The sequence below is a fragment of the Drosophila persimilis genome, unplaced genomic scaffold, assembly GCF_003286085.1.
Source record: "Drosophila persimilis strain 14011-0111.01,24,50 unplaced genomic scaffold, DperRS2 tig00000606-arrow-arrow-pilon, whole genome shotgun sequence".
Classification (NCBI taxonomy): Eukaryota; Metazoa; Arthropoda; class Insecta; order Diptera; family Drosophilidae; genus Drosophila; species Drosophila persimilis.
In genome coordinates this window covers 1,541,093-1,564,859 of record NW_020825324.1, presented here as the reverse complement: position 1 = coordinate 1,564,859, position 23,767 = coordinate 1,541,093, and the positions used below count along the sequence as shown (strand labels likewise).

The 23,767-nt window shown below is 44.1% G+C and overlaps 1 protein-coding gene across 3 annotated transcripts; it reads right to left on the bottom strand.

The window, feature by feature from the left end:
- Positions 1–258: 258 nt before the first annotated feature.
- On the bottom strand, positions 259–23,754 carry LOC6597349. Of its 3 annotated transcripts, XM_026990649.1 has the most exons (9): positions 23,375–23,754; positions 22,342–22,440; positions 5,115–5,540; positions 3,411–3,583; positions 2,502–2,618; positions 2,115–2,420; positions 1,752–1,993; positions 1,217–1,420; positions 259–1,141 (listed from the first exon to the last, which is right to left on the bottom strand). In XM_026990649.1, exons 3-9 carry the CDS (start codon positions 5,333–5,335, stop codon positions 677–679), a joined length of 1,728 nt encoding a protein of 575 aa, XP_026846450.1. In that variant the 5' UTR covers positions 5,336–5,540; positions 22,342–22,440; positions 23,375–23,754; the 3' UTR covers positions 259–676. The 3 variants fall into 3 exon arrangements, with proteins under 3 accessions (XP_026846450.1, XP_026846449.1, XP_002022551.2); XM_026990648.1 differs by lacking the exon at positions 23,375–23,754 and having other exon boundaries at positions 22,342–22,487; XM_002022515.2 differs by lacking the exon at positions 23,375–23,754 and having other exon boundaries at positions 5,115–5,537; positions 22,342–22,487.
- Between the last annotated feature and the right edge of the window lie 13 nt (positions 23,755–23,767).

Below are 23,767 nucleotides of genomic sequence, written 5' to 3'. Positions count from 1 at the left end.
CAAAAGAATTGGGGGTTGTGCTGGCCATTGTCAACACTTTAATTATCGCAAATGAAAAAAAACCCCCATAGGCCGCTCTCTTATATCTGAATACATATCGAATATGGCACTTTGTCTTTTATTTTTTTGTCCATCTCTCTGTCTGTCTGTGGATTTATTCTATGCTGCCGTGAGGACTGCCTGTCCTGCTGTCCACGTTTCAGAATCAACTCGCATTCCCATTGGGGCATGCCACTCTGTAACTGAAACTCTCTTGAGTGTCTTTTTTTGGTTTTGTATTTGATTCGTTTAGTACTTAGGACAACAATTACGTTTAGGTTAACTATCATAAAACTATAATCATCACATTATGGCACAATGTATGTTATATAATCTGTATATAGAGAGAGAGATATATATGTAGAGTCCTTCGTCAGCGTTTCACAGACTCCCGAAATGAAGGCACTGTTCAGGCTTGGATCACGGTGAAACTTTGATAGTGCACTCTTGATCATATATGTATGTATTTTACTCATTATTCTATGCAGGCATATGTTTCAAACCTTCATTCATTATTCGTGACTCATTCGCGACTCATTCAGTACTCGTGAGAAACACTTCTGACATCATCTTTTGAGTGAGTGACGCTGAAATCACGCTTTTGCCAGAGAAATCGCACTCGAGCCTGCGGCACGACTCACGCTATCAGGCGACCCGTGGCCGTCGCCTTGTTGCGACTCCGATTGCAGCTGCGACGACTGCTGCCGCCTGCCCCACCGTAAGGCGCACCATGATGGTGATGGTCTCCGTTGATGTGCGTCAGCGTGGTGGTCGTGTGGGGCACATAGAGACTCGTGTTGTTGCGGGCATGGCGACGCCGATAGCGATACCCTGTGATCAGCTCGCGCACCGTCTTCCGGTACTTGTCCGACAGCACGCAGTACAGAAAGAAGTTCGAGGCGGCATTAAGAGCGGCCAGAAGGTTGCACACATTGCCGGCAATCACCTTGGCACCCGGCGCAATCACCATGTACTGGTCGAGTATCAGATAGATGGCCCACGGCAGCTGGCACACGATGAACAGTAGAACGACGGCGATCAAAGTGATTGTCACGCGATTCTCCTGCGAAACGCTGCCCGTCAGACCAGTGTTGGACTTCCGCTGCAAGGTCGAGTAGAGTTTGAATATGGATTGTGGATTGTGGATTGTGGACTGTGGACCGTGGATGGAACTCACCTTGGTGCGTCTTATGCTGCTGGCATTTGTTAGATCCCCGCGTAGGCTCTTCGATCGGTGGACCAGCAAGATGAGGAAGCAGTTGAACGTGGCAAGCAGGAACAGTGGAAAAAGCACGAATACCAACAGAGTGAACAAGCTCCACACGTTTACATACAGATCGTTGTTGCCCAGCTCCGAGAAAATGTGAGTAAAGACAGTCATCTAAAAGATAATGGGAAAAAGTCTTGAGATAATCAAAGAATTTGAGATTCTGGGAAAGACTTGGGCTTCACTTTATAAGATGTTTTTCGGAAGCTGAACTTTGCCATTCCCCGTTGCGGTCTAAGATCGATAGTTCAGAGAGTTCTTTAGGAGAGTGCAAGCTGAACAAATTGTCTCACGAAGCCCCTCAAGATATTGCCTCCTTAGAAAAATAATTCTACGATCTCAACTCTGAAGGAGAGCCTCGGGTCTGTTTTCTTAAGCATAAGTTGAGGTGACGTCTCCGTGGGGCAAATTTTCGTGCAGTTTCCAACGCACATTTTCCACTCACATTTTGACAATATTCCGTTACATTAAATGCAAATGCATCTGAGTGATTGAACTCCCCGCTGCGTCCGGAACGTGACAACTGCAGCAGACTCTCCGTGACCCGCTCTATGGAGTCGCGCTCCCCGTCTGCCGCATCTGAGCCCTGCTGCCACAGCTTGGTGGCATCTAGAGTTTCACTCTGGGCCGGCGGCGGCGTCACAGATGACGGCCAGTGCCGGCGGTGTTGCTGTCGTGGAATGTTGCCTGTTGTTTGCGTAGATGGAGCAGCAGAGAAAGCAAATATTGTAGTTGCTATCACATGTAGGTACGTATATATATATGCATATCCTGCATCCTGCGGATCCCGGGGTAAACGTTTACTCACCTGACTCCCCATCACCGTTAAAGTTACCGTTACCGTTGCCAATGCCGATGCCGATGCCATTGCCACTGCCGTCGAAGAGGGGAAACGTTGCAGCACTCCCAATGGTGGTCACCTCGGGGTCATCCTGCTGCTGTTGCTGCTGCTGGTGCCACACGGTCGCCGGTGTGGGCAGCGAGGGCGTTGGCGAGACATTGGCCGGGGTTTGATTGCATGGCTTGTAGGCGTCATCAATCAACTTCCAGTGGATGTCCATTGTGTGCTCGAACGCGGTGGAGAGCGTAGACAGCAAACAGAAGAGGGCGACGGCTGTCAAAAGAGGCGGAAGAGTGGATGGGAAAGGGGGGATCACGAGTTCAGTCAAAGGATACCCCCGGGGGGGATTCTCACCTGATATCACCCTCTTGGCCAGGGTTTCCGTGCAGAACGTTTGCCTCTTCAGCGGATACCGTATCGCGATAAATCGCTCTATGGTAAAGCACACGGCTATGTAAATGGATATGTATGCTGTCACAGAAGGCGAGAGATGGTTGGAGAGATGGTTAGAGGCATGACTTACAGACACAATCACTTGCCCATGCATTGCACCTATTAAAAGGTGCGCCTTCCTTCCCCTCCCCAATGAATACTCCCTGCTCAGGCAGCGTCCCCGAGCGAATGCCATGCCTGTCGGTTGCGCACTCTAAGCGATTGACGTCCGTGTTCCACTGATGAGCCACGCACTCCGGGGCGGCGGGGGGATGGCGAGTGTGAGTGTTTCTGTTCCGATGGCGCTTTTCGGATGGCTGCGAGCCGCAGCTGACCGACGACCGCTTTAGCATTTTGTAGAAAGCGCTGCTAAACGCTATGCATCGTAAATTGACAGAGCTCAATGAAGTTGATGCACAGCACACCAGCAGCACCAGCAGCACCAGCAGCAGCAACAGCAGCAAGCCGTAGCCGCAGGTGCAATTCCAATTGATGTGCCCCCAACATTGATGCATGGCTGATGGCTGGGATTAAGGGGGAAAAAGGGTGACAAGAGGGGCCATTGTGCTACGGTGTCCTGCCGAGGCAATGGAAGGCTACCATGAAAGCTAGGGATAGTGTCGATCAACGTCAGAGCAATTCCACAACCAGCTTTACGTTACTTTACTGTGCTTACCCCCGGCTCACTCGCTTCGCCCGAATATCTCGAATCTCATTCCAAGTCCGAATATGGATCGATATATGTAGATCCCAGAACCCAGATCTCAGCTCCCAGATAGATGTGTGCATTAGGCGCATCTTTTCCCCATAAGATATACGTCTTTTACTTACCGGAGACATCGCATAGCCAGACAAAGTATCCGTAGAGGCGCCAGTAGATCTCGCAGTGGTACTTGATGTACTCGTAGTGCTGGAGTGTTAGGATTAATTGAAAGGTCAGGTATGCAATGTCCGTAATTGCCAGGGCCGTTAGATAAATGTTTGTGGTGCACCTCATGCGCTTCCTAAATGGTGACAAGAATCAAATCAAAAGAATAGCAATTTGTGTTTGTTAGCGTCTCCCCCTCTCTCCTATCTATGAATGTATCTGCACTGCTCTGTATCTCTATGCATTCTGTATCTGTGTCTGCGAATGTGTGTGCTGTTGAAATCAGGCCAAACAATTTGGTGGACAATGCAAACGTTGCCAAAATGAAACACCAATTGAAATACCAAATTGCCCGAAAGCGTTGGCGAGTCAACGGGGCCAAACGGCAGGCAGAACAGCACAGGACAGCACAGGACTGTACAGAACAGGACGATGGGCATTTTTCGAAAATTCACGCAAATGTCGGCACAGTCATAAAGGCAAAAGATGAGCAATAATAAAAACTAACTGTTCAGCATTTATAGTAGTTCTGGCTCTCTCTGGACTCCCACCCACCCAATGGCCACAATCAGGTCGATTCCACGAATGAGCTGCTCTTTGGATTGTTCTTCCAGGCATCCAGCGAGCCCCAAGAGGATTCGAATAGTTCTCTCAAATTCTCTCAAATTTCTCCATTTTTGTTCAAGGATAAAGGATATAACTATCTCCCATCAGAGCAGTCAGAGGATGGAAAAGGGGGATCCAACTTGTTGCGGGGCAAACCAAAGCATGGCACTCCCAGCAACGCCATCATCTTCAGTAAGGCTCTGATTTGAATGGGACCTTTTTTGGCAGACAGGCACACCTGATGCCACAGTGAAGGGCACACACAACTGTCGCATATTTTCATCCTGCAACCATTTCGAATGCTCTCGCCACAACAACAGCAGCAGCAGCGGCAGCAGCAGCGGCAGCAGCAGCGGCAGCAGCAGAAAACTACCACTGAATCGGACTCTCTTGCAACGTGGCAGCCATGCCCCAGGGTCTCTTATCTGTTAAACAACAGCAACAAAAACAGAAGAAAACGTGAAGAGAAGGCGTCCATCGGGGGACGGAACCGAGGCATTTGATACCCTGTAAGACCCATTTGTATTCATTTCTTTACGCAGCATACCCTCTCGTTGGTTCTTTGAATATCTGGCTTTCGAAGACTATAGATGCAACAGTCATTTCCAATGCAATTTCCCACATTCTATATTCCAATCCGAGCCCGAGGACCTCATAATTAAGGATCTATGTATATAATTAGCATGGCAAATGATATACCCATTCACAGGGTATCAACAGTCGTCGTACCCCCGCCCCGGTTTCTACATTTGGAGCACATAAAATGGCTGCTATTGTTGTCGGTGTTGGAAATAACTTTAAAGTGCAACGGTGGCTAGAATTAAATGCCGTGTTTAATGCTCTGCGTACCTGTTCATCGGTGCCATGTTTCACTGTACCTCCACACCACAGCCACCCCCTTCACAGGGAGAGAGTGATGCAATATACATATGTAGGATGCCCAAAATAATACTGCTGAATGGTCACTCCCATTCCATTTCCGAACCGGTTGGATCCATAATCCCCGCCTACAGGAGGGCGAGTGGGAGGGAGAGGCTAAGTGGGTAGACAAGTGCACTTACCGCGTCAAAACATAAATGCTCACTGAATTTCCCAATAGTCCAATAACAAAAACGCACGGCACCAAAATGCGTTGAACAACATGCCGCACTTCCGCCATATCCGCATCCGAGAACATTTCAACGCCCGCCTCGGGCGATTTTGCTGCCTCCTCTGCCTCGGTCCCCACGGCCTCTGCCACGGCCTCGGCGAGAGCCAGCGTCAGCGCCGATGACATTGTCATTGCTGCAGGCTCCAGGCTGCAGGCAGCCAAAAGGAAGCCTCCAATTGGTGTTTGGGCCTATAACCCACGGACAAGAGCACAGCACAGCACAGCACTTGAGAGCTTGTTGATTGCGAATAGGATTCCGATTCCGATTCCGATTCCGACTCCGATTGCGCTTTTGACAGATCTGTGCGTCCCCAAAAGCCCTCAGGAGTCTGCACTACTAAATAGGGAGAGAGGAAATAAAATAATGATTAAAAATCAAAAATCATAAGTAGTTTACTCGGCTTACACCTGTGGGTATCGGATTACCCGCATCATAGTAGGGGATTTACAGACAATTAAGGACAAGTACCGGCACTTTTTGAATGGGTATAAGTTCTCTAGGGGTTGGGGCTTAGGAACCAATCATTCAGATAGGGTGACACAAAAGTACATATAGCTATAGCCACCTCTTTGTATACAGATCTTCAGGGGAGTTGTGGAATTTAGCGCACATTCAAGTTTCAAGATATAGATAGACACACAGATGGAAAAAGTGGGTTAGACTAGTATTTTCCCCGCTGAAAGAATGAGAAAAACGTCTCAAAAGATAAACAGTTGAAGAAAAATATCCGCTAGGAAGAGATGTTTTGGGGACCATCTATTTATTGAAGACAAAAGAAGAGGCAAAAGAGGCTCCCAAAAGTCTGATTGAATAATTAGAGCATTTTTTCGTTGCCTTTAAGTGCATTGATATAATGTTTCAAATGATGCATGTATAAGTAGTACGTACGATGTGTGTATTAAAGGATATACATAAGGATACTGATATTGGAGAGCCAATATCGCACAAGAAGTGCTGTAAGAGGACCCCCTAAAACAGCTCTAAGAAGCGTTGTCTTACGGTTGTATGTTGTGGCTAAATTTTTCACACAGCCACTCGGATATTTTGTCTCAAATTACATTTCCACTTGGACCACACACACACAACCACCCAACCACCCGCAGAGAGAGAGAGAGAGAAAGCTCACTTATTTATTTGGTTTTCAATTTCGGATTTTTTGTCGGGGCTTTTTCGCTTATTTCTTTTGATTCACTTTGTGGGAGTGTGGGACTGTGGGAGTGCGGGGGGTCGAAAATGTTATTGGAGCACCATCACCATTGACCTCAACGAGCCACCGCCAACCCCCCCCCCCCCCCCCCCCCCCCCCCCTCGCCGCACGCCTAGAGCAGACAAATTGCGCGTAAAATAAAACTGCAATTGCAATTGCAACTTAAACAACAAAAACGCGATAGATAGAAAGAAAGAAAGACCCAGTATCGAGGCATTTGATGCCCTTTTCGAAAGATATCTCCGATGCTACCTCCAATAGGTGAACGATTTATTTATAGGCCATCGGTTAGGGAAAGGCTTTTACCGAGCAATGGATTGAGATATTAGAGTCTAATGGGATCACTGATGCTGCTTCCTGTTGCGTTCAAATCTGATCAGAATCATAGTATTGTCCGTTCAAAGGGTAACAAAGAGCAACACTACAAAACCAGGAAGCAGGGAGCAGCAGAAAATAGAACTAAACGAAGAAGAGCTAAAAATTGGAAAGCGTTTTAAAAACAATAAAAGTGGAAAATTCCCGCCATTCGGCTAACGCCTCCTCCTATCCCCCACCTACCACCCCGCCCTCTTCACTGTCATGCAGCAAGTGGAAAATTCGCAAATATTGCACGTATGTACGTGCAACTGCAACAACAATACCCCATCCCGCCCCACCCCATCTGAAAACCGTAAAACGATATTCGTTGCATTAAGCGAAAAACCCAAAAAGTGTAAAAGAGAGTACAAAAACGAAATAAGAAACAAAATAAAGGGAAAACCGAAAAGTGTGTACTTCTGGCCACACAGCTGATGACATTTCGAAGAGTGGAGTAGGAGGAGAGTTTGTAGGAGGGGCAGCTGCAGCTACACCGGGGAATCCCCATGGGTTAAAGCTTGCCTCCTCTTCCCCAAGGAAAACACAAATTGAACTATTGGATGATTTGTAAATAATATACGGAACGGATTTTTGCAAATCCAAATTTTTACAGAAAAAAGGGTGGACCCAATAGGTGGTCAGGGCAGGGATCCCGAGTATTTGGGGTGGCCCTCAAGTACAGGACCAGCGGATCTGGGCCAACGCGTGATGTCGCCTTCAATGCCCACCGAATCCTTGTTGGCGAGAGATACATCCATATGCATGTGGCGGAGAGGCCGTCTCTCGTGGACTCTAGGGATTGCTGGCGGCGCTCTTCGAACTTTTCCACCATCTTCCCCGTTCTCTGGCCATTGGCTAAAGCTTGACGGTAATACTGATCCCCCAGCACGATGTTTCGCTGATTGTGCGCCAAGAACTCGCGCAGCAACACCTCTGGCATCCCAGGGGGCCAGCTCCAAGGCATGCTTGAACAGTCGCCATGCCATGCCATTATCCTGGACACATCTATTATTTTTGCAGGCCAAATCTGAGCAGCAGCAGAGAACCTACTGTGTTTTTTGACGCCGATAATCGGCTCTACCCTAACCCTTCGCCCAGGCAACGCTGCTAATGGCTCTTAACGGCCTCCAGCGTAAGCCCTAACAAATCCTGACCAGAAGTTCACCTACGCCTGCCACAACAGTTATCAATGTACATACAATAAGTACGTAGCAATGGGATTGTGTGGGTTGCCAGGCATCATATCCGCATAGAATTAAATAGGAAAAAAACGGGAACAGGCGACTCATTGCAATCCCCCACTCTCTCACTGATGGAGTCGCCTCCTTTACTACTTTTCCCATTTGCAGTTTACTGGCTCTTCTTCTTCCTCTTGCACCCAGACAATGATTCATTTTTTGCTTGTTTCTGGGTCTTTTTTGTGAGTATACATTTGTATATGTAGAATATACCGACACACGTACATATGTATATCCTTAAATCGCAGAAAAATACCCACCTTTTTGGTGCTTTGAATTTAACAGGATATTCATGGATTAAATATGTTACCACTTGATTGAATTTTTGTTTAATTTTTGCAATTCTAAGTTTTTGTTTAATTATAACCACTTTTAAGGGATCGCGTCGATATATTGGCCCAATTTTCGATGAAATCGGAGTTGCAATTGATCGCCGCGAAAACCACTTCTGTTTTTTTTCCAAGCGAAATAAAATAATAAATACAAAATATTTTTATTTTGACCTTTTAAGCACTTGCAATGTCTACGACTATCCTGTTCGATACAGGCCCATCAACAGTCCAGGGTATGCACATGGCCCGTACGCCGCTGGTCCAACTCTAACGTCATTCTCTGCAGGCTGTTATCTCCCTCTCCCACTCGCACTCCACACGGCCGGCACTCCACACGGCGAGTATGTGTGTCATTTCAGGCGCAAAAAACAAAAGATGCCTAAATTAGCACACCCACGCACACACTCAAGCAAACAGGCACAGGCATAGCAGGACCAACAGGGACGTGCGAAAAAAGACAACGGTCCAGCCGCCTACCCACATACGCTCGCTCCACACACACTCACACACGCTCACTTCTGCCTCAAGGGTATAATTCCGAATTCTTGAAGAAAAGGTGGCGCAGAATCTCTACGAAAAAATGTCAGTTTCCAAACCGTTTCGACATCAAACGTTGTGTTTAAAAATGTGTTTTTGTGGCAGTCAGCAGGCAACGACGCATGTTTTTACGCGCTGTATCGCAACCTGACCTTATAAGGAATATACCTTGAATTCCGCTACACCCACTCTGTTCCTGCTGCGGTTCGTTCTCATACTCTTTGCGAGGAGTGGGTATACATATTTTCAACTTTCAACAGACATTGCACATGGATACTCCCACACATATTCCAATCAGATGTCCGTCTGTTTCTCAATTTTGTAACTAAAACATTGCAAGCACACAGTACTCCACATCATACACATAGGTACATAGTGAGTGTGCATGCCGTGCCATAGTGAGGGTATCAAAATCTTCGACACCTCCAAAACTAGTCTTCGTTACTTTTTGTGTGTTCCGCCACTGGGCCGCCGCGTTCCACATTAGTACGACCAGATGCAATAGAAATACCTTCGACTGCTCCCTGCTCCTCCTCCTGCACCGGCACCTGCACTGGCACTGGCACTGGTAATGCTCGTTCTATGTATTTTTTCCTTTGCATAATTAGTGAGTGGCTCAGTGGGTTGTGGGTAGTGGGGTAGTAGAGGCAACAATAGCATGGGAAAGTCAAGTGGCTGTGTGCCATTTTCTCAAGCCACCAACAGCAGCAGCAGCAGCAGCACCACCACCACCACCAGCAGCAACAACAAAAATGTGCCTTGCCCCTAATTGGCAACAAACTACAAAGAAAATGGAGAAGCAACTTTAAGGCAGGCGAGAAGGAAGAGAGACAGATACACACAAGATCAGTGGGGGAGTGGAGGAGTGGAGGAGTGGGGGGACAGCGGTCGCGTAGAGTAGGAGAAGAGAGCGAGAGAGAGAGAGAGAGAGACCTGCGGCCATGTTTTTTGCGCCTGATTATGACAAGTTGCATTTAAGCCCCACATTTAAAATGAACTTTAAATGGAAAAACTGACACAGGCAGGGAAAAATCCACACTTTTCGTTCAGAGACCTCATCCGGGGACCTGGAAGCCAGCACCTGGCACCTGGCCATATAAATCTATGAGAGGAGTCAACGAGTCAACGGTTTTGTAGACTTTGTTTATCGTTTGCCTTCTTTACTTTTTAGAAGGGCTCCCGTCACCGTCATCGCCACATTCCTCATACCTTTGCACTACCTTGTGGCACAGCCTTACCTCACCCTCCCGTGCTCCTCCATGTTTACCAAGGATCTGTAGCGGCAAGGAGATAAAGTCAAATAGTTACAACAGCATCATGACAGGACCGCGTGCCCAGCTCCCTGCCCACGCTTCAGCCCCAACATCAGGCCCAGTCGCTGTCTCAGTCAGGTCAGTCAGTCCACTCTCTCTCTTACTCACTGTCAGTCAGGGAGTCTTTCAGTCATTCAGTCGGCTCCAAGCTCGGTCCGAGCTCGGTCCCACTGCCAGCAGCAGGAGCGGCTGCCTCATCAGGCTTTGTGGCAAAGCAAACAGGCAACGATGCAAGTAAAGGAGATGATGGTGCACGGACTTTGCGAGATATGTCCCTGAGAATGCGTACAACAACTACATACACTGGCTAGACTTGGAGCAAAGGTTATGCGACTGCGGAGCTATCTTCTTGTGAAAAAATGTCGCCCCCCATCAAACATTCTTTGACGGATTCTTTGCCATGGGGCGGTGCGGAGCGGAGCGGGGCAGGGCAGCATTTGCATTTGCTTTGCGATTTTGCGATTTTGGCTCTTTAAAAGAAAACTCAGTTATTAAAAGCAAAAATGCTTTTAATCTTGCTCTCATCTGCGGAGCAAAGCCAATCGAATTTGTTTTGTCTATTTTCTAGTTTTGGCTTCATTTTCTGCAAAGGACAAAGGCTTAAAGATGAACAGGAACTGAATTTGTTGGTGGGTAAGCTGGATTTCTCTCTAATATATTGGAATATTCACATTTCAGTAAATCACAGATATGAATGGCAGTCCTGGGAGAACGGAAACCCTGCCCTGACAGATTGCAACATGAAGGAACGTTCCACGCTCATCATTCTTTTCCTTAAACCGAACGAAAACTTCTTAGTAATTGCCTTGGCTTGAAATGTTGCACCAAGAGCAGATCATCAATTTGATGATTTGTGTTTAATAAGAGTCAAAAAGTGCCGACACTTGAAATGGTATGTATTTTGAATCATTTGGAAATCCTGCGGTGAATAACGTACGAAGTATTCCAGAAGGGCGGTGGGGGGGAGGGACAGCCGAATGCTGCTGCCACGAGTGTCCACGTCCAGGCCAAGGTGCAGCACTGCTCTGACAGCCCATCCAACTGGCAGATCCTGGCCCAACCCCTGCTCCTGCCTCTGTGCCAGCATCACTTTTCGTATACCCTTGCAAAGAGGCGGCTGTATGATTCGGATTCTTTGAACCTTCTCTCTGAAAGAGTATCAAATGCCTCGGCTATTGAGTTTGGCCTTTCTTTCGTGTCCTTTTCTTTTTTTGACAGACAAAATTGCATTTCGCTCAAGGTGTGACCAGGGTCCAGGGTCCAGGGTCCAGAAGTCGCTGGCCAAGCATTTATACATAAATCGTGTGACATTCACGTAACGTGTGAGTGCAAGGAAGGGAGAGAGGGGAGGGGCATGTGCCCCACCACACTGAGGGAGGGACAGACCGACCAACCCCTCGTCCATTGCCATAAAACTTAAACAAAATATTTATGCACACGGCGCTGCATTCTGTATGCTGTATGCTGGATGCTGGATGCTGCATGCTGCAAGCTGCAAGCTTCTGCTTCAAGCTACTTTTCAATTGCAGCTGGTGAATGGTTTAAGAGGTACGCTGGGTGGTGGCATGGTGGTGTGCTGGTGTGCTGGTGTGTTGCACGGCCGAGTGGGGGACAGGACTCTGGAGGGGCCTTAAGTTATCAACATGGAATGCAATTTTCCAAACTGTCTATTTTCTATGCAAATTCGCTTGCATTTCACCACGCGCTGCGCTTTGCGCTTTGCGCTCTCTCTCTCTCAATCTTCAATCGTGCACGGCACTGGCTCCCTCTCTCCGCCCACAGACAGGACCAAAGGAGAAAATCAGCAGCGCAAAAAACGAGCATCGCACAAACATGCAAATGATATGTGTTGCATCATAGTGTAGAACGAATCCCCGCACTTATGTATATCAAAAGCATCGTGCCACTCCACCCCCCTCTCTCCCTGTGGGTGTGTGGAACATTAACTTGATATATACGTCTGTGTATATAGTATATAGCAATCAAATGATACTGCTTACGACAGATTCTTTTAGAAAGCGCGATGATTTTGTTAAAATGTTTGCAATGCTAAAAAGGCAACATTTCCGAATATACAAGCTACGGATATACTGTGTATGTAATTCCGATTCAGTCCAGCGACAATCCGATATAAAGGAGGAGCAATGAGTGCTACTTTAAGGTACTATAATTCGAAGACTGAATTCTTTTGTCAAACATATGTAGCTTCACGGATCTAGAGTCTGGATCGAAAACGATGCGCCGCAGCCCGACAGTCGTTCGTCTGGAGCTGCTTACTTTCCTTACTGGGTAAAGGATAAACATCGAATAACACCTGACGACATCTGGGAGATACCAACACAAAATGTTGAGTGGTTTTTCGACACCAAAAGAGGCTAATGAAGTCTTGTTTTAGGGAGCCAAAAGTGCTGTGAAAATAGGTTAATCGTGCAGATGCTAGATGGTGTGGCCGAATGGTATGGGGGGGTATGGGATCGCTAATCTATTGAACACTGGTTCACCCCTGCCTCCGATCTCTATCTCTTCTTATAACGTCCATCCGTCTATAAATATTGCACTGCTTCGCCTTGAACCTATTCCTTGAACTCGTAGTTCAGGGCCACGCCCTCTAGCTGTGTACAATGAAAGCTAAAATCCAACAATAGAACCCCAAATTAAAATCCAACAACGGAGAAATCCAATTCGTAAATTTGGAGCCAGCTTCCAACAAGTGCATTTGCAGTTGAATTAATTCGATTAGTGAAAGACATTATTCACAATTTTGTGCGGCTGTTGTCGGATGGTTAGCCAAGCATTTATTTATTTAGCATTAGCATTATCATTTTCATTCCATTGCCATTGCTATTGCCATTGCCATTGCCATTGCCGTTTCTTTGGCGAAGCTCTCCTTCGTTCCGTCAATTAGTTGGACAGCCTCAGGACGGAGGGCGTTTTTGTCAGGGCCATTCGCTCAACGAGCCGCAAACTTTCCCCCAAAAGAAATTAAAACCAAAAACGCGGCCAACAACAGCAAGGAGGACACGCAGAAGCAGAACAATTGGAATGAAAATTTAACAATTGTGCAACTCTAATCTGCGCGGCAATAAAATGAAAATGCTGCAAGGAGCAAAACTTTGCCACGCGACGAGCGCAAAAAAATACAAATACTCGTGGAAACAGTAGGAAAACACCGACACTCCACCGGTCACCGATACACCGGATACCCTTCGGTGTACTTTCCAGCAGAGTTTTCAGAGTTTGAGCAGCCAGACACGTCTCTCGGCTTTCAGTCCAGCAAAATTGGCTCTGAAATGTATAAAAATCGATTATCTCTGCCGCAGAGCCGCATGCTTTTCCCATAGGACTATCTCTGTTTCGGCCGTTAGTCAGTTAGAAAAGTCGAATGCCATATCGCCACAATCCAATTTGTATACATTCTATGCAAATGCAATCCCTTGTATCCCTACAGGATATATATTTTCTATCATTCCAATGATACACAGAGGAGAAGAACAACCAAATTGGAAGCCAAAATGTATATACCCTGCTGCGATGGGGTATCGAAAAAAGAAAAGCGTCACGAAAATGCGCAGACAGCAAAAGCGGAAAGTGTTTATACGTACAAGACATACATACATACTTTCATATATGTATGTGTATGCATGTGTGTTTCCAGCTATTGCTGTTGCGTTTGCTAAGGATGTTTGCAGGATACAGGATACCCTTGCGAGAAAGTATGATGGTTTTTGCACTGCCAAAGTAGTTCAATAGTTTTTAAGCACTATTTTGTACATCGATGGATAATTATGAGAACTTTATTAGAGCATTACTTATACCCTACTGGTATGAAACACAGGGGCGAAAATGTCTAGTGCGACTTTTCGCCAGGACGGAGCACTATGTATGTTCCAGCCGATTTACCATTAATGGGTATCAAACGGAAGATATACTTTCTTCCTTGCCTGTTGTTCTTCGCGGTGGGGGGGGGGGGGGGGGGAGGTGGGTGCGCCTCCATTGTTGCTAAATGCGCTGCGTTTATTTAGAAAGTTATTTCTCTTTCGCTCAGCGTCGGCAGCAGCAAAAAAGTAACTAAAAATAAGCTCAGCCAAAATAAAAACATTGTTGCACATGTTCCACGTTCCCCTCCCCGCAGACCTAGCCACACCCCGCACCACCACCACGCGCAGCAGCAGCAGCAGCAGCATTACTGCCCCCGTTGCCCCAAACCTAACAAAAAGATGGAAACAAAAACTAAAACAAGCTGGCAACATTGTTGTCTGTTATTTTGGCTGAAAGCAGTGCCCTGAGTAGAGGGGGATTCCCCGAGTCGGAGTCGGAGGCGGAGTCGGCCACCCCATGCCGCACGCCCGCTTGCCTCATTAGCTTTGGGGATTGCCATGGATATGCTAAAAGGTTTTTATTATTATTTTATTCACTTTATTTGCTTGTTCGTCTTGCCGTTGTTCTTGTTTTAGTTTCGTTTTCTTTGCTGATGATTATTAATGGATTTAATTTGTTGGTGGGAGGGGCATCCGATTTTTTTTTAAATTCGTTTGGTTATTATTTCCTCGGGACATTGCTTTGGTCTGGGACAAAGAACTTGGCATTTCTATGCTGACACTCTCCGAATTCCATGCCAGGCGAGAGTTTCGTATCTCGTGCTCATTGCAGCATATTGGTTTTCCTCGTTACACATCCTATGGTAAATCCATCAATGTTTCGTTCTACTCCAGAGAAATCCTACAAATCGGGCTACAGCTATTATACGATTTTTAGAAGGCGCTAAAATTGATCCAATAAAAACAAACAGTAGGCTAATGATACTTCGTTTAACCGAAAATTTTACGATTCGATTTAGAAAAACTAGTAGGCCCAGAGATACCCCTTCCTATTTAAATATAGAAACATCCAATATTCGAACATAGAACGCGTCAAGGCGTAAAACATAGTGAACATTTGCGTCTAACAGAAGAGGATATCTATCCTTTCTACAAGAGGAGATGTTGGCCAACAAGATATTGGCTTGTGGTTTAATCATCTTCACAAAATTTCATATATTTTATGTCCTGAAGTCTGAAACTGACGATGAGTCAAAGCAGGAGAAAAAGGAACTGGAAACCACACTCCACACTTTACGCAAATGTCTGCCTCCGGTGGCCACAGCAATGACTGGATTGATCGTCCTAAAAGCCATATTCAAGCCCTGTTTAAGGCCAATGCTCAAGTGAGTTTCCAGACCTCTATTCTTTTCCGGCTCAAATTATCACTGTACTCCTTCTGCAGATAATCCATTTCTATCTTCCATTCCATTCCAATTAATTAATTAATTTAAATATCGTCAAAATGTCCCCAAAAAAATGGTTTTAAGTATACATATGTACCTTCAATCAGCCTTGTTTCCGGTTAGGATTCTGCAAAATGTGGATTTGATTTGTCGATAAAGTCAATTGATTACGCATCATGGAATTCCAGTTTCGAAACTTTTTTACGGACGTGCAATTAAGAAGAAGGCTGAACAAAATAACTAAATTTTGCGTTTTATTATATTCATAACAAAAAAAGTTAATCTATAGGTATCGAGACCCTGATCAAAGCTTCCATTAACGAGAGCCAATTGATCTTGCACTCAAAGGGGGATTACCTTTGGGTTTTTGGTACTAGAGTGTCGCACCACGTGTGCCGCTTTTCAACTGGTCTTACTATATTTTCATCTTTCCTTTGATACATCAAACATTTGGTTGATTGGTGAGTGTTCTCAAGAATCTAAGGAGTCATCTTGAAACATGTTTTGGGATGAAACTAATTCTGATGATCATATGCCGGTAAAAGTGATACCTATACATCACAGATTATATTCAACATTGATATAGCAAAGAGGTTTTAAAATGTTCTATAGAATAATTGCAGGGTCCTCCAAAATAGTCGAAAAATATTAACCATAAATTTAATTACATTTGCACAAATACATATATATTCGCACTAGTGACAATCAGTTTCCCCCTCCAAATTTGTATATTTAAAAAAATGATATTTATTTGCCGATGTGCCCACATTCACAAATGTGTACAGCCAGCCCCCTTGTACTCCCACATACTCCGTGGCTACCATAGGGATTACTGCTGCTGCTGCTGCTGGTTCTGCTTTTATTATTATTTAGCCATCATTTGGCTAGCAGTCAATTGGGCGTTTTGTTTATAAACAAAAGAAAACACGAAGCAAAACGAACGAAACAAGAAAAACAATTTTTGATGTAGCTCATAAAAATGCCAAAAGAAAAGAACAAAAAAAAAATAAAGGAAAAGAAAAGAAAAGTCAGCAAGACAAGAGGAAAAACAGGCGAACAAAAAATAAATAATAAACACGAATCGCAAATATTTGTAAGCTTTCATCGGCTAAGGTGGCAACAGGAGAGGATGACTGCAAGGGGTGGATGGGGTGCTGTTGATGGAAGCAAACAGTATTAGCAGGGAAGGAAGGAAGAGTACAGAGAACAGAGAACAGTCGCAGCATTTGATACCCTTTCTGGTGAACATAATCTTGTTGCAATGATGGCTAAACGGGTCGATCAATATTCATGAGTTTTGGCCTTAACAGAAAGGGTTTTCTTATTCTACTTGCATTCCTTTCTGTGGCAGCTATCTTATACGGATGCAAAACGATCATGTCTCGGATGACATGACTTTTGATATCTGCTTCCCAAGAACCAAAGATGCTGCCTTTCCTTCTCCATGTCAAGGCCTACCATACCCTCTTGTTGCTTTCCCGCGTATATTTTTAGAGCCAGTTAAGCAGGGAAATTCGCTTTTCATACGCATATTATTCGCCTTTTTATTCTCGCATGCGACATAAACAAATTACGTATACGCCGTATGCGACCAGGGGCCCAAAAAAAAAAAAAAAACAAAAAAAAGGCAAACGACAAATTTATGAAATTTAATCCAATGGAAATGGAAATGAGAACGAAAACCGAGAACCGAGAACAGCGGGCAGAACGGACGAATGCGGAGGCGGTAAAATGAATTCAGTGTCAATTAATTGCAGAAGCCGCTGGGCTCTGGCGTTCGCGATGCGGGCATTGGCATTGGTTTACTTCGTGGATACTGGAGGATACTGAACCATCCAGCCAACCGCAAGGAGAATGTTTTATGATTGCTGATGTCGCACCGCTACCCACCAGCAGTCCCGTCCGCCGCCACTCGAGCCGCTCCTCTGTTTGTTTTATTATGCGTAAGAGATTATAATGGAATTAATTACGTATACGCACAGGTGGACGCAGGACATGGCACACACTGCTGGCCACTTAATTAGTACGTGGGGGTGTACGTTATGTGTATGTATGTATATGATGCCTGATGCCTCCTGTCTACAGCCTCCTGCCTCCTGCCTCCTGCCTCCTGCCTCCTGCCTGGTTCCTGGTGCTGTGTTTGCTCATATTTAATTGTCTGACGGCTTTGGGCAAACATTTTCGTTTCGCCGAGCGCTCTTTTATTCGTTTCTTTGTTTGTTTGTTTGTTCTATCCACTTTTTTGTGCGCTTACGCCATAAATCCGACAAATACCCTAACAATTGGCCAGACGCACAACCACGCGTATACATTTAGTTTTAATGAGAAAACGAAGAGCGATCGAAGAGTGATCGAAGAGCGATCGAAGAGCGATCGAAGAGCGATCGAAGAGCGATCGAAGAGCGAACGAAGAGCGATCGAAGAGCGATCGAAGAGTGATCGAAGAAAAGACCAAGATCTATTCAATTATGAGAATTTGTACTTGGGTTTGGCTAGCCTTTTTTTACCATCTATTCAATCCCCAATGAGGAAACCAAAAACTCCCTCACATATGCGAGGTAAACGTTTATCAGAGACCCAAAAGAGCATTGCTCCAGCATGATCCGATCGCATAGTAGAGATAATTTTTGGGTTTTTGGGTGAGGGTATTCCAAAGGGGTCTTCACTCAGGGTCTCCCCACAACCCTTATAGGATGCTACAGAGATTTCATATTGTTCTTTCAGCCTGACAATTAAATTTGCATAATTAATCAATTAATGCTGCGTTTTAGCGTCACCCGTTCCAATTACGAGTAGATCTGTGTGGGCGATCAACTGTTGTGTTTTGGGTGGCATGGCCATGTCGCGTGCATAAATTGTGCTTCATTTTAATTTTGATTTTGATTTTCATATACAACGATTGCCCGTTTTTAAGCCGCGCACGTGCTCCAACGTGCCTACGCACAAATATGAGTCCATATATCGAACGAACGTATCGAACCCTCTCAACTAATTTTGCCCAAATGGTAGGATAGAGGGATTGGGCCTCGCATTTAATTTGATATGCAACTTGTTTGCCCCCTCGCCAATGGACATGTCAATTATTTAATGTTTAGTGCCTTATTGCATTTCAATTTTTGCAATTTTTATCGACGGTAATTTGATATTCACAGAGATTACGTGACGTGCATCGGGAAATTTCTTTTACATTCGGCTGTCCGTTGGATGGGTTCTTTTGGGGTGCTTCTATTAGAGGGGTATGACGGGGGGTAAATTAGAGTTTTATTGACTGTATCTATGTGGTTTTGGCAAAGGAATCGATTCCGTTTCCAATCATTATAATGTCTTCATTGGCTTCATTATTAATATCAGGGAAGAGCCTCCTCTTGAGTTTGTTAATTCGTTAGAAATATCAATATTCATGGGTTAGAGATTCCGCCACAATATCGTAGATTGGGCCTTATTTTGATCTGGTCTCTTTTGCCTCTGGGACCATTTCATGTGTGTCCGTATGATCTGCTCAATTGACATCTAAATTCTTGGGAAATCTTTTCCTCTTGTTTTGATTCGTTTGACTCATTTCTGCTGTGGTATGGTATGGTAATTCCCTAAGATACCCCAAGCCCCAAGCCCCCAGGTTCCACTTAAGAGATACTCGAACGACATTGAGGTGTCAAAAGTGTGCTTCCCGGCTCCCCTGCTCCTTGAAGCTCTCTGGTCTATTTCGGTTTTTGGGAGGGATGGTTCGTCATTAGACGACTGCTGGCTGATTCAGTCCACAATACTAATGGATATTTCGGCCAGCAGCCACCGCTCTGGCACCAACCCCTTCGCATCCTTTCCTGCTGTCACTGTCACAGTGGGGTGGAGGAGAGGGTCTCCACGGAGGCACCGGCTCACCTGCCATTTAAATGCATTTGATGTGATATTTTCTGTCATTTGCTTGTCGTTGTTTTCCTTTTTCTTTCTTTCGCTTTTTGACCTTTCTGTTGTTCTGTTTTTCTTAGAATTATTAGTTTGTATCTTCGATTTGCCCCCCCCCCCCCCCCCCCCCCCCCTTGTTTGTGTATCTGTGTATTCGTATATCTGCCTCGCCTCTCGATATTCCTGCTTCTGTGAAAATCTTTTAGCTTTGCATTTTGTTGGTGTTGTCTTTGGCATTATATTTTGAAACGAGAATAACAAAGTAGTACTACATAAACAATATGACCCACTCTTAATTGCATTTTTTATTTTTCTCTCTTTTTCAGCTGCTCTTTAGACATCTTACTTGTCCCATCTTTGCCGTTGAGCATCTGTGCTTGCTGCCTCCGGAATGTCCGGAAATCTGTCGTCTTCCATAGATATTGATTTAGGAAATGTCAAAAGCTAATGGCACTACCAGTTTGTAGGTTAACATTTATGAGAAATTTGATTCGATTTTGATTATATTTCATCTGAATTTTCATTAGAAGCATTCGGAAAGATAGTTTTAGATCTCCGTAACTCTCACTTTTAGCTTTAGGTGAATTTTTGTAAGCTATATTTGGATAGACCACAACGTGTATTCCTTGTACTGCTAAGCTACTCTGTGGGAGAGAGATAGAGTGAGGAAACCTGGTTCTTTATGCTATCCATATCTATGAAAATGACTGAATGACTTACTAAATCGTCAACACTTTAGATGAATGTTTAGTCAAGATGAATGAGTGGTTTTCGATACGCTAAGCCCAAGGGACTCTCAAAGTAAAAATCTGAAACTGAAGCCCAATCAATAGTCAAAGTCCAGAGTCGATCTTAAACATGCGTTGCATTTGATTGGGATTTTGATGGATTTTTCAAATGGATTTCCCGAGGGGAATGGGGGTATGGGGCAACGCTACCTTTCGATTGAAATTCTATGTAAAATTCAGGAATGAAGCGTTGCTGAATGTTGGCTTGAACTTTCCATGTTTTACAAGCGCTTCCCGCAAATGGATTTTTTCAATCACACAACAATCAAACGCCTGAATACAAATATGAATTGGTGTAGGGAAAAATGTGCACCATTCAGCAAATCGTTGAGCAGTTCATCTGGCATCGTACTCGTACGCCCCGGACACCACTCTTTCAATTTCAATTAAATTTGAATCTGGTATGCAAATGCGAAATGAAAATGCATTTCCACTTGAATTCAAAGATGATGTTATCTCCGGCTGCATTCTTGGCCAAGCGATTCTCTTTGAGAGAGAGAGACAAAGTCAGAGGAAAAATATTCAAATATTGCTTGGCATTTGGTGACGTGCGGCGATCGTGCGACGATCGTGAGGCGCTGGCTCGGCCAAAGAGGGAAAAATAAATGAAATAAATATAAATGTTGCGCATAAAAATCTATTTTGATTCAAGGTCGCGTCATCAGCTTCGCTCAAGGGGTGGCGCGGATAGTGTATAGTGGCCATATACATAGGTGGCATACAGAGGGAAACAGATCTACGATGATCATGGCAAAGACAAATCACTTCAAGTAGAGAGCTCTCAGCTCTACAAAAAAAATCCCTCTGTTCTCTCATCGATCTAGTTTGGCAAACTTTGGCAGTTTGATTTCTTCATGATCATGCACTCAATTATAATCATGATTGCTTTACACCACCTTTACACGTTACACCATAAAGATGCTTAATTGTTGAACAAGATCTAAAGGATAGTTTGATTCTTATAAGTTTTTTCTGCTGTGTGTGTTTTTCTATCTGTATTGCAACTTCATGAAATTGATGTGCTCAATAGATCATACATAAATTTGGAATATAAACAATTAACAATGAAAACAATGAGACATTGCAGATATAGACACCTTTTCTTTGGCTATAACGATAATCATTTCTTGGTATATTATGTCTTAAAAATCTACTTGACTTAATAAACTTTAACTTTTCGCAGATCATCGCTTCTCGATTCCCGGGATCTCTCATCTGGTACAACATGTGGCATACGCCGCACCGCGCTCTCTCTCAATGGAATAGACCTTCTTCATTCGGCAGATTGTTCAATTATTCAATTGTGAACCTGAGACGAGTCGGCGGAGAATGATGATTAGATTTATTAGATGCGGGATTAGCTTGCCCCTGAGCAGAGGGTGGGTGTCTCTCATCCATCCAGGGCTCTCCCTGTCTCCACTTTGCGCCGCCTCGAATGCTAATTTAGTTCGAGCTCGTGGCTTGAGAATGTGATCACCCGGCCTATTCCCAGCTTCATGTTGGGTTCTATTTCTTGATCAAAGTTCCACACACATTACTCGTATTTGTCTGAAAATTCACCTTCCTTTTCTGTATTTTTGTTTTTTTTTTTTGGGTAAACGATTTGATTTGTCGTCGCGGCTTTTGAATTGAAATGGAAATGTGAAATGGTAATGCTACTTCGTTCAATATTTTAATCATCTTTGATTGCCCTGTACACCCCTTGTTCACCATGCCTCTGCTGCTCTGCTGCTCTGCTGCTCTTCTGGTCCTCTGTTCTATATTGAGTCGTCTCTATGCAAATGTAGCGGAAATACTGAAAAAATGACACTCGTTTTTTGGCCCTGGATCATATACGAGTGCCCCGCTGGCAGTGGCTATGGCAGTGCCACTGCGAGTGCGAGTATACCTGTATACATATATGTATGTAAGTAGAAGGTAAACCATACAAACAAGAGTATAGGTATATACATATATACATACATATACATACATATGTGTCTTTAGGGGTTCCTAAATGATCTCTTCAGAATTCTGCTCAAGTGTGTCACTTGAACGGTGGCGGGCAAAACAATTGCTTTCGATTGTGAGTATCGAGTATATTTGATCTGCTCTCTACCGAAAATCATTCAAATATTTGGGAATACTCGTATTAAGATCTAAAATATCATTTTGCATATATTTAAAATAGATATCAAAATATGTGTTCTGTTCTCCTACCTGTATCTCGTAATAGAGTTGATTTTTGGGTGAATTTTGTGTTGATTTTTTGGCTGATTGTTTATATTAGTAATTGTATTTCTTGGTCCGGCCACTCGCCTGTCATTGAGGGTTAATTAAATTATTCAAATATTTATACGCCCTCGCTGCAATTTCATTTGAAATTTTCCATATTTTATTTCTCTACATATGTTTTGCAAATGGTACGAGTAATTTGTCAACACACGATTTTTCACTATTTTCCGTGAAACAAACGCAAATATTTCTAAGCGAAACAAAATAAAACGAAACATATCACAACAATAATGAGGAGAAGTGGTAGAAGAAATGTGCCCCACATGAGGCACACAAGTATGTGGCAGAAAAAAAAAAACAAATTAAACTTGTTTGGCAGCCGCGCCATGGGGCATTCTTTGTCACTCGCAGACAAAAAAATATATATATTAATATTTTGTTATAAAAAATATTGGAAAAACTAATTGAAAAATTCAGGGAAATGAAAAGGTATTAATGAATGGACATTTAATTGATGTTATTGCTGCCACCTGTTCATTGATCTGAATCGAAAAAAAAGTCTGAAATTCAAAATCCGTTTTTATATTATTTGAATTGTATTGGGAAAATTTAATTGATTTAATTTAAGTGCATTAAATGTTTATTTATTTTGTATTGCAATGTATTGATATTTTTCGATTAAATCTACTTGAATATAGTTTTTGATCATAATGCAGATTTTTCAAAATTGTCTTTAACATTTTTTTTTTTTGTAATATTATTTAAGTTGTTTACTATAATCATGTTAATTTTAAGAGTCGAAAGAGTAAGTTATTGGTATGGAAAAAATGTTTCTTAATTGTTCTTCTAAATTTCTTTTGTTTTTTATCTTTTTGATATCAGTTTTATCAATCAGTAGTTTTTTGTCTTAGAGGTAATTTCTTTACAAGCAAAAACTTGTTTTAAGGTATAGTTGCATTTTGAAATCTCAATTTTTTATTCATATTTAATTTTCATTAAAAAAAAAACACACACACACCCGTAGAGAGAACAGAAAGAGAGAGCAGTAGAAGCGAAACGAGAGGAAAGGAAACGACGTCGCCAGCGCACGTGAAGATCAACGGAAGAGCATCGCGAGGAGACTGAAAAGCCCCGTTAGACACAGATCGCATGCCGCCAGGCGGCGACGACGATTGCGATGGCGACAGGCAGGCAGGCAGGTGCGTGAAGGCGGCAGAGGGAATAGGAAAGGGAGAGTGCCTCCCAGAGGGGTACGTGTGTGAGAGGGGGAGCACACTACACAGCGCGTGGGCACCCGGCATCAGTATTAGCGGAGGAGGCAGCGATCAATTAGGCAAATGATAAATGGTGCGAGCAGCGCCGTCGCTGTGCTCTGCTCTGCTCTGCAGCAGCGAGAGAAAGAGGCGGCAAA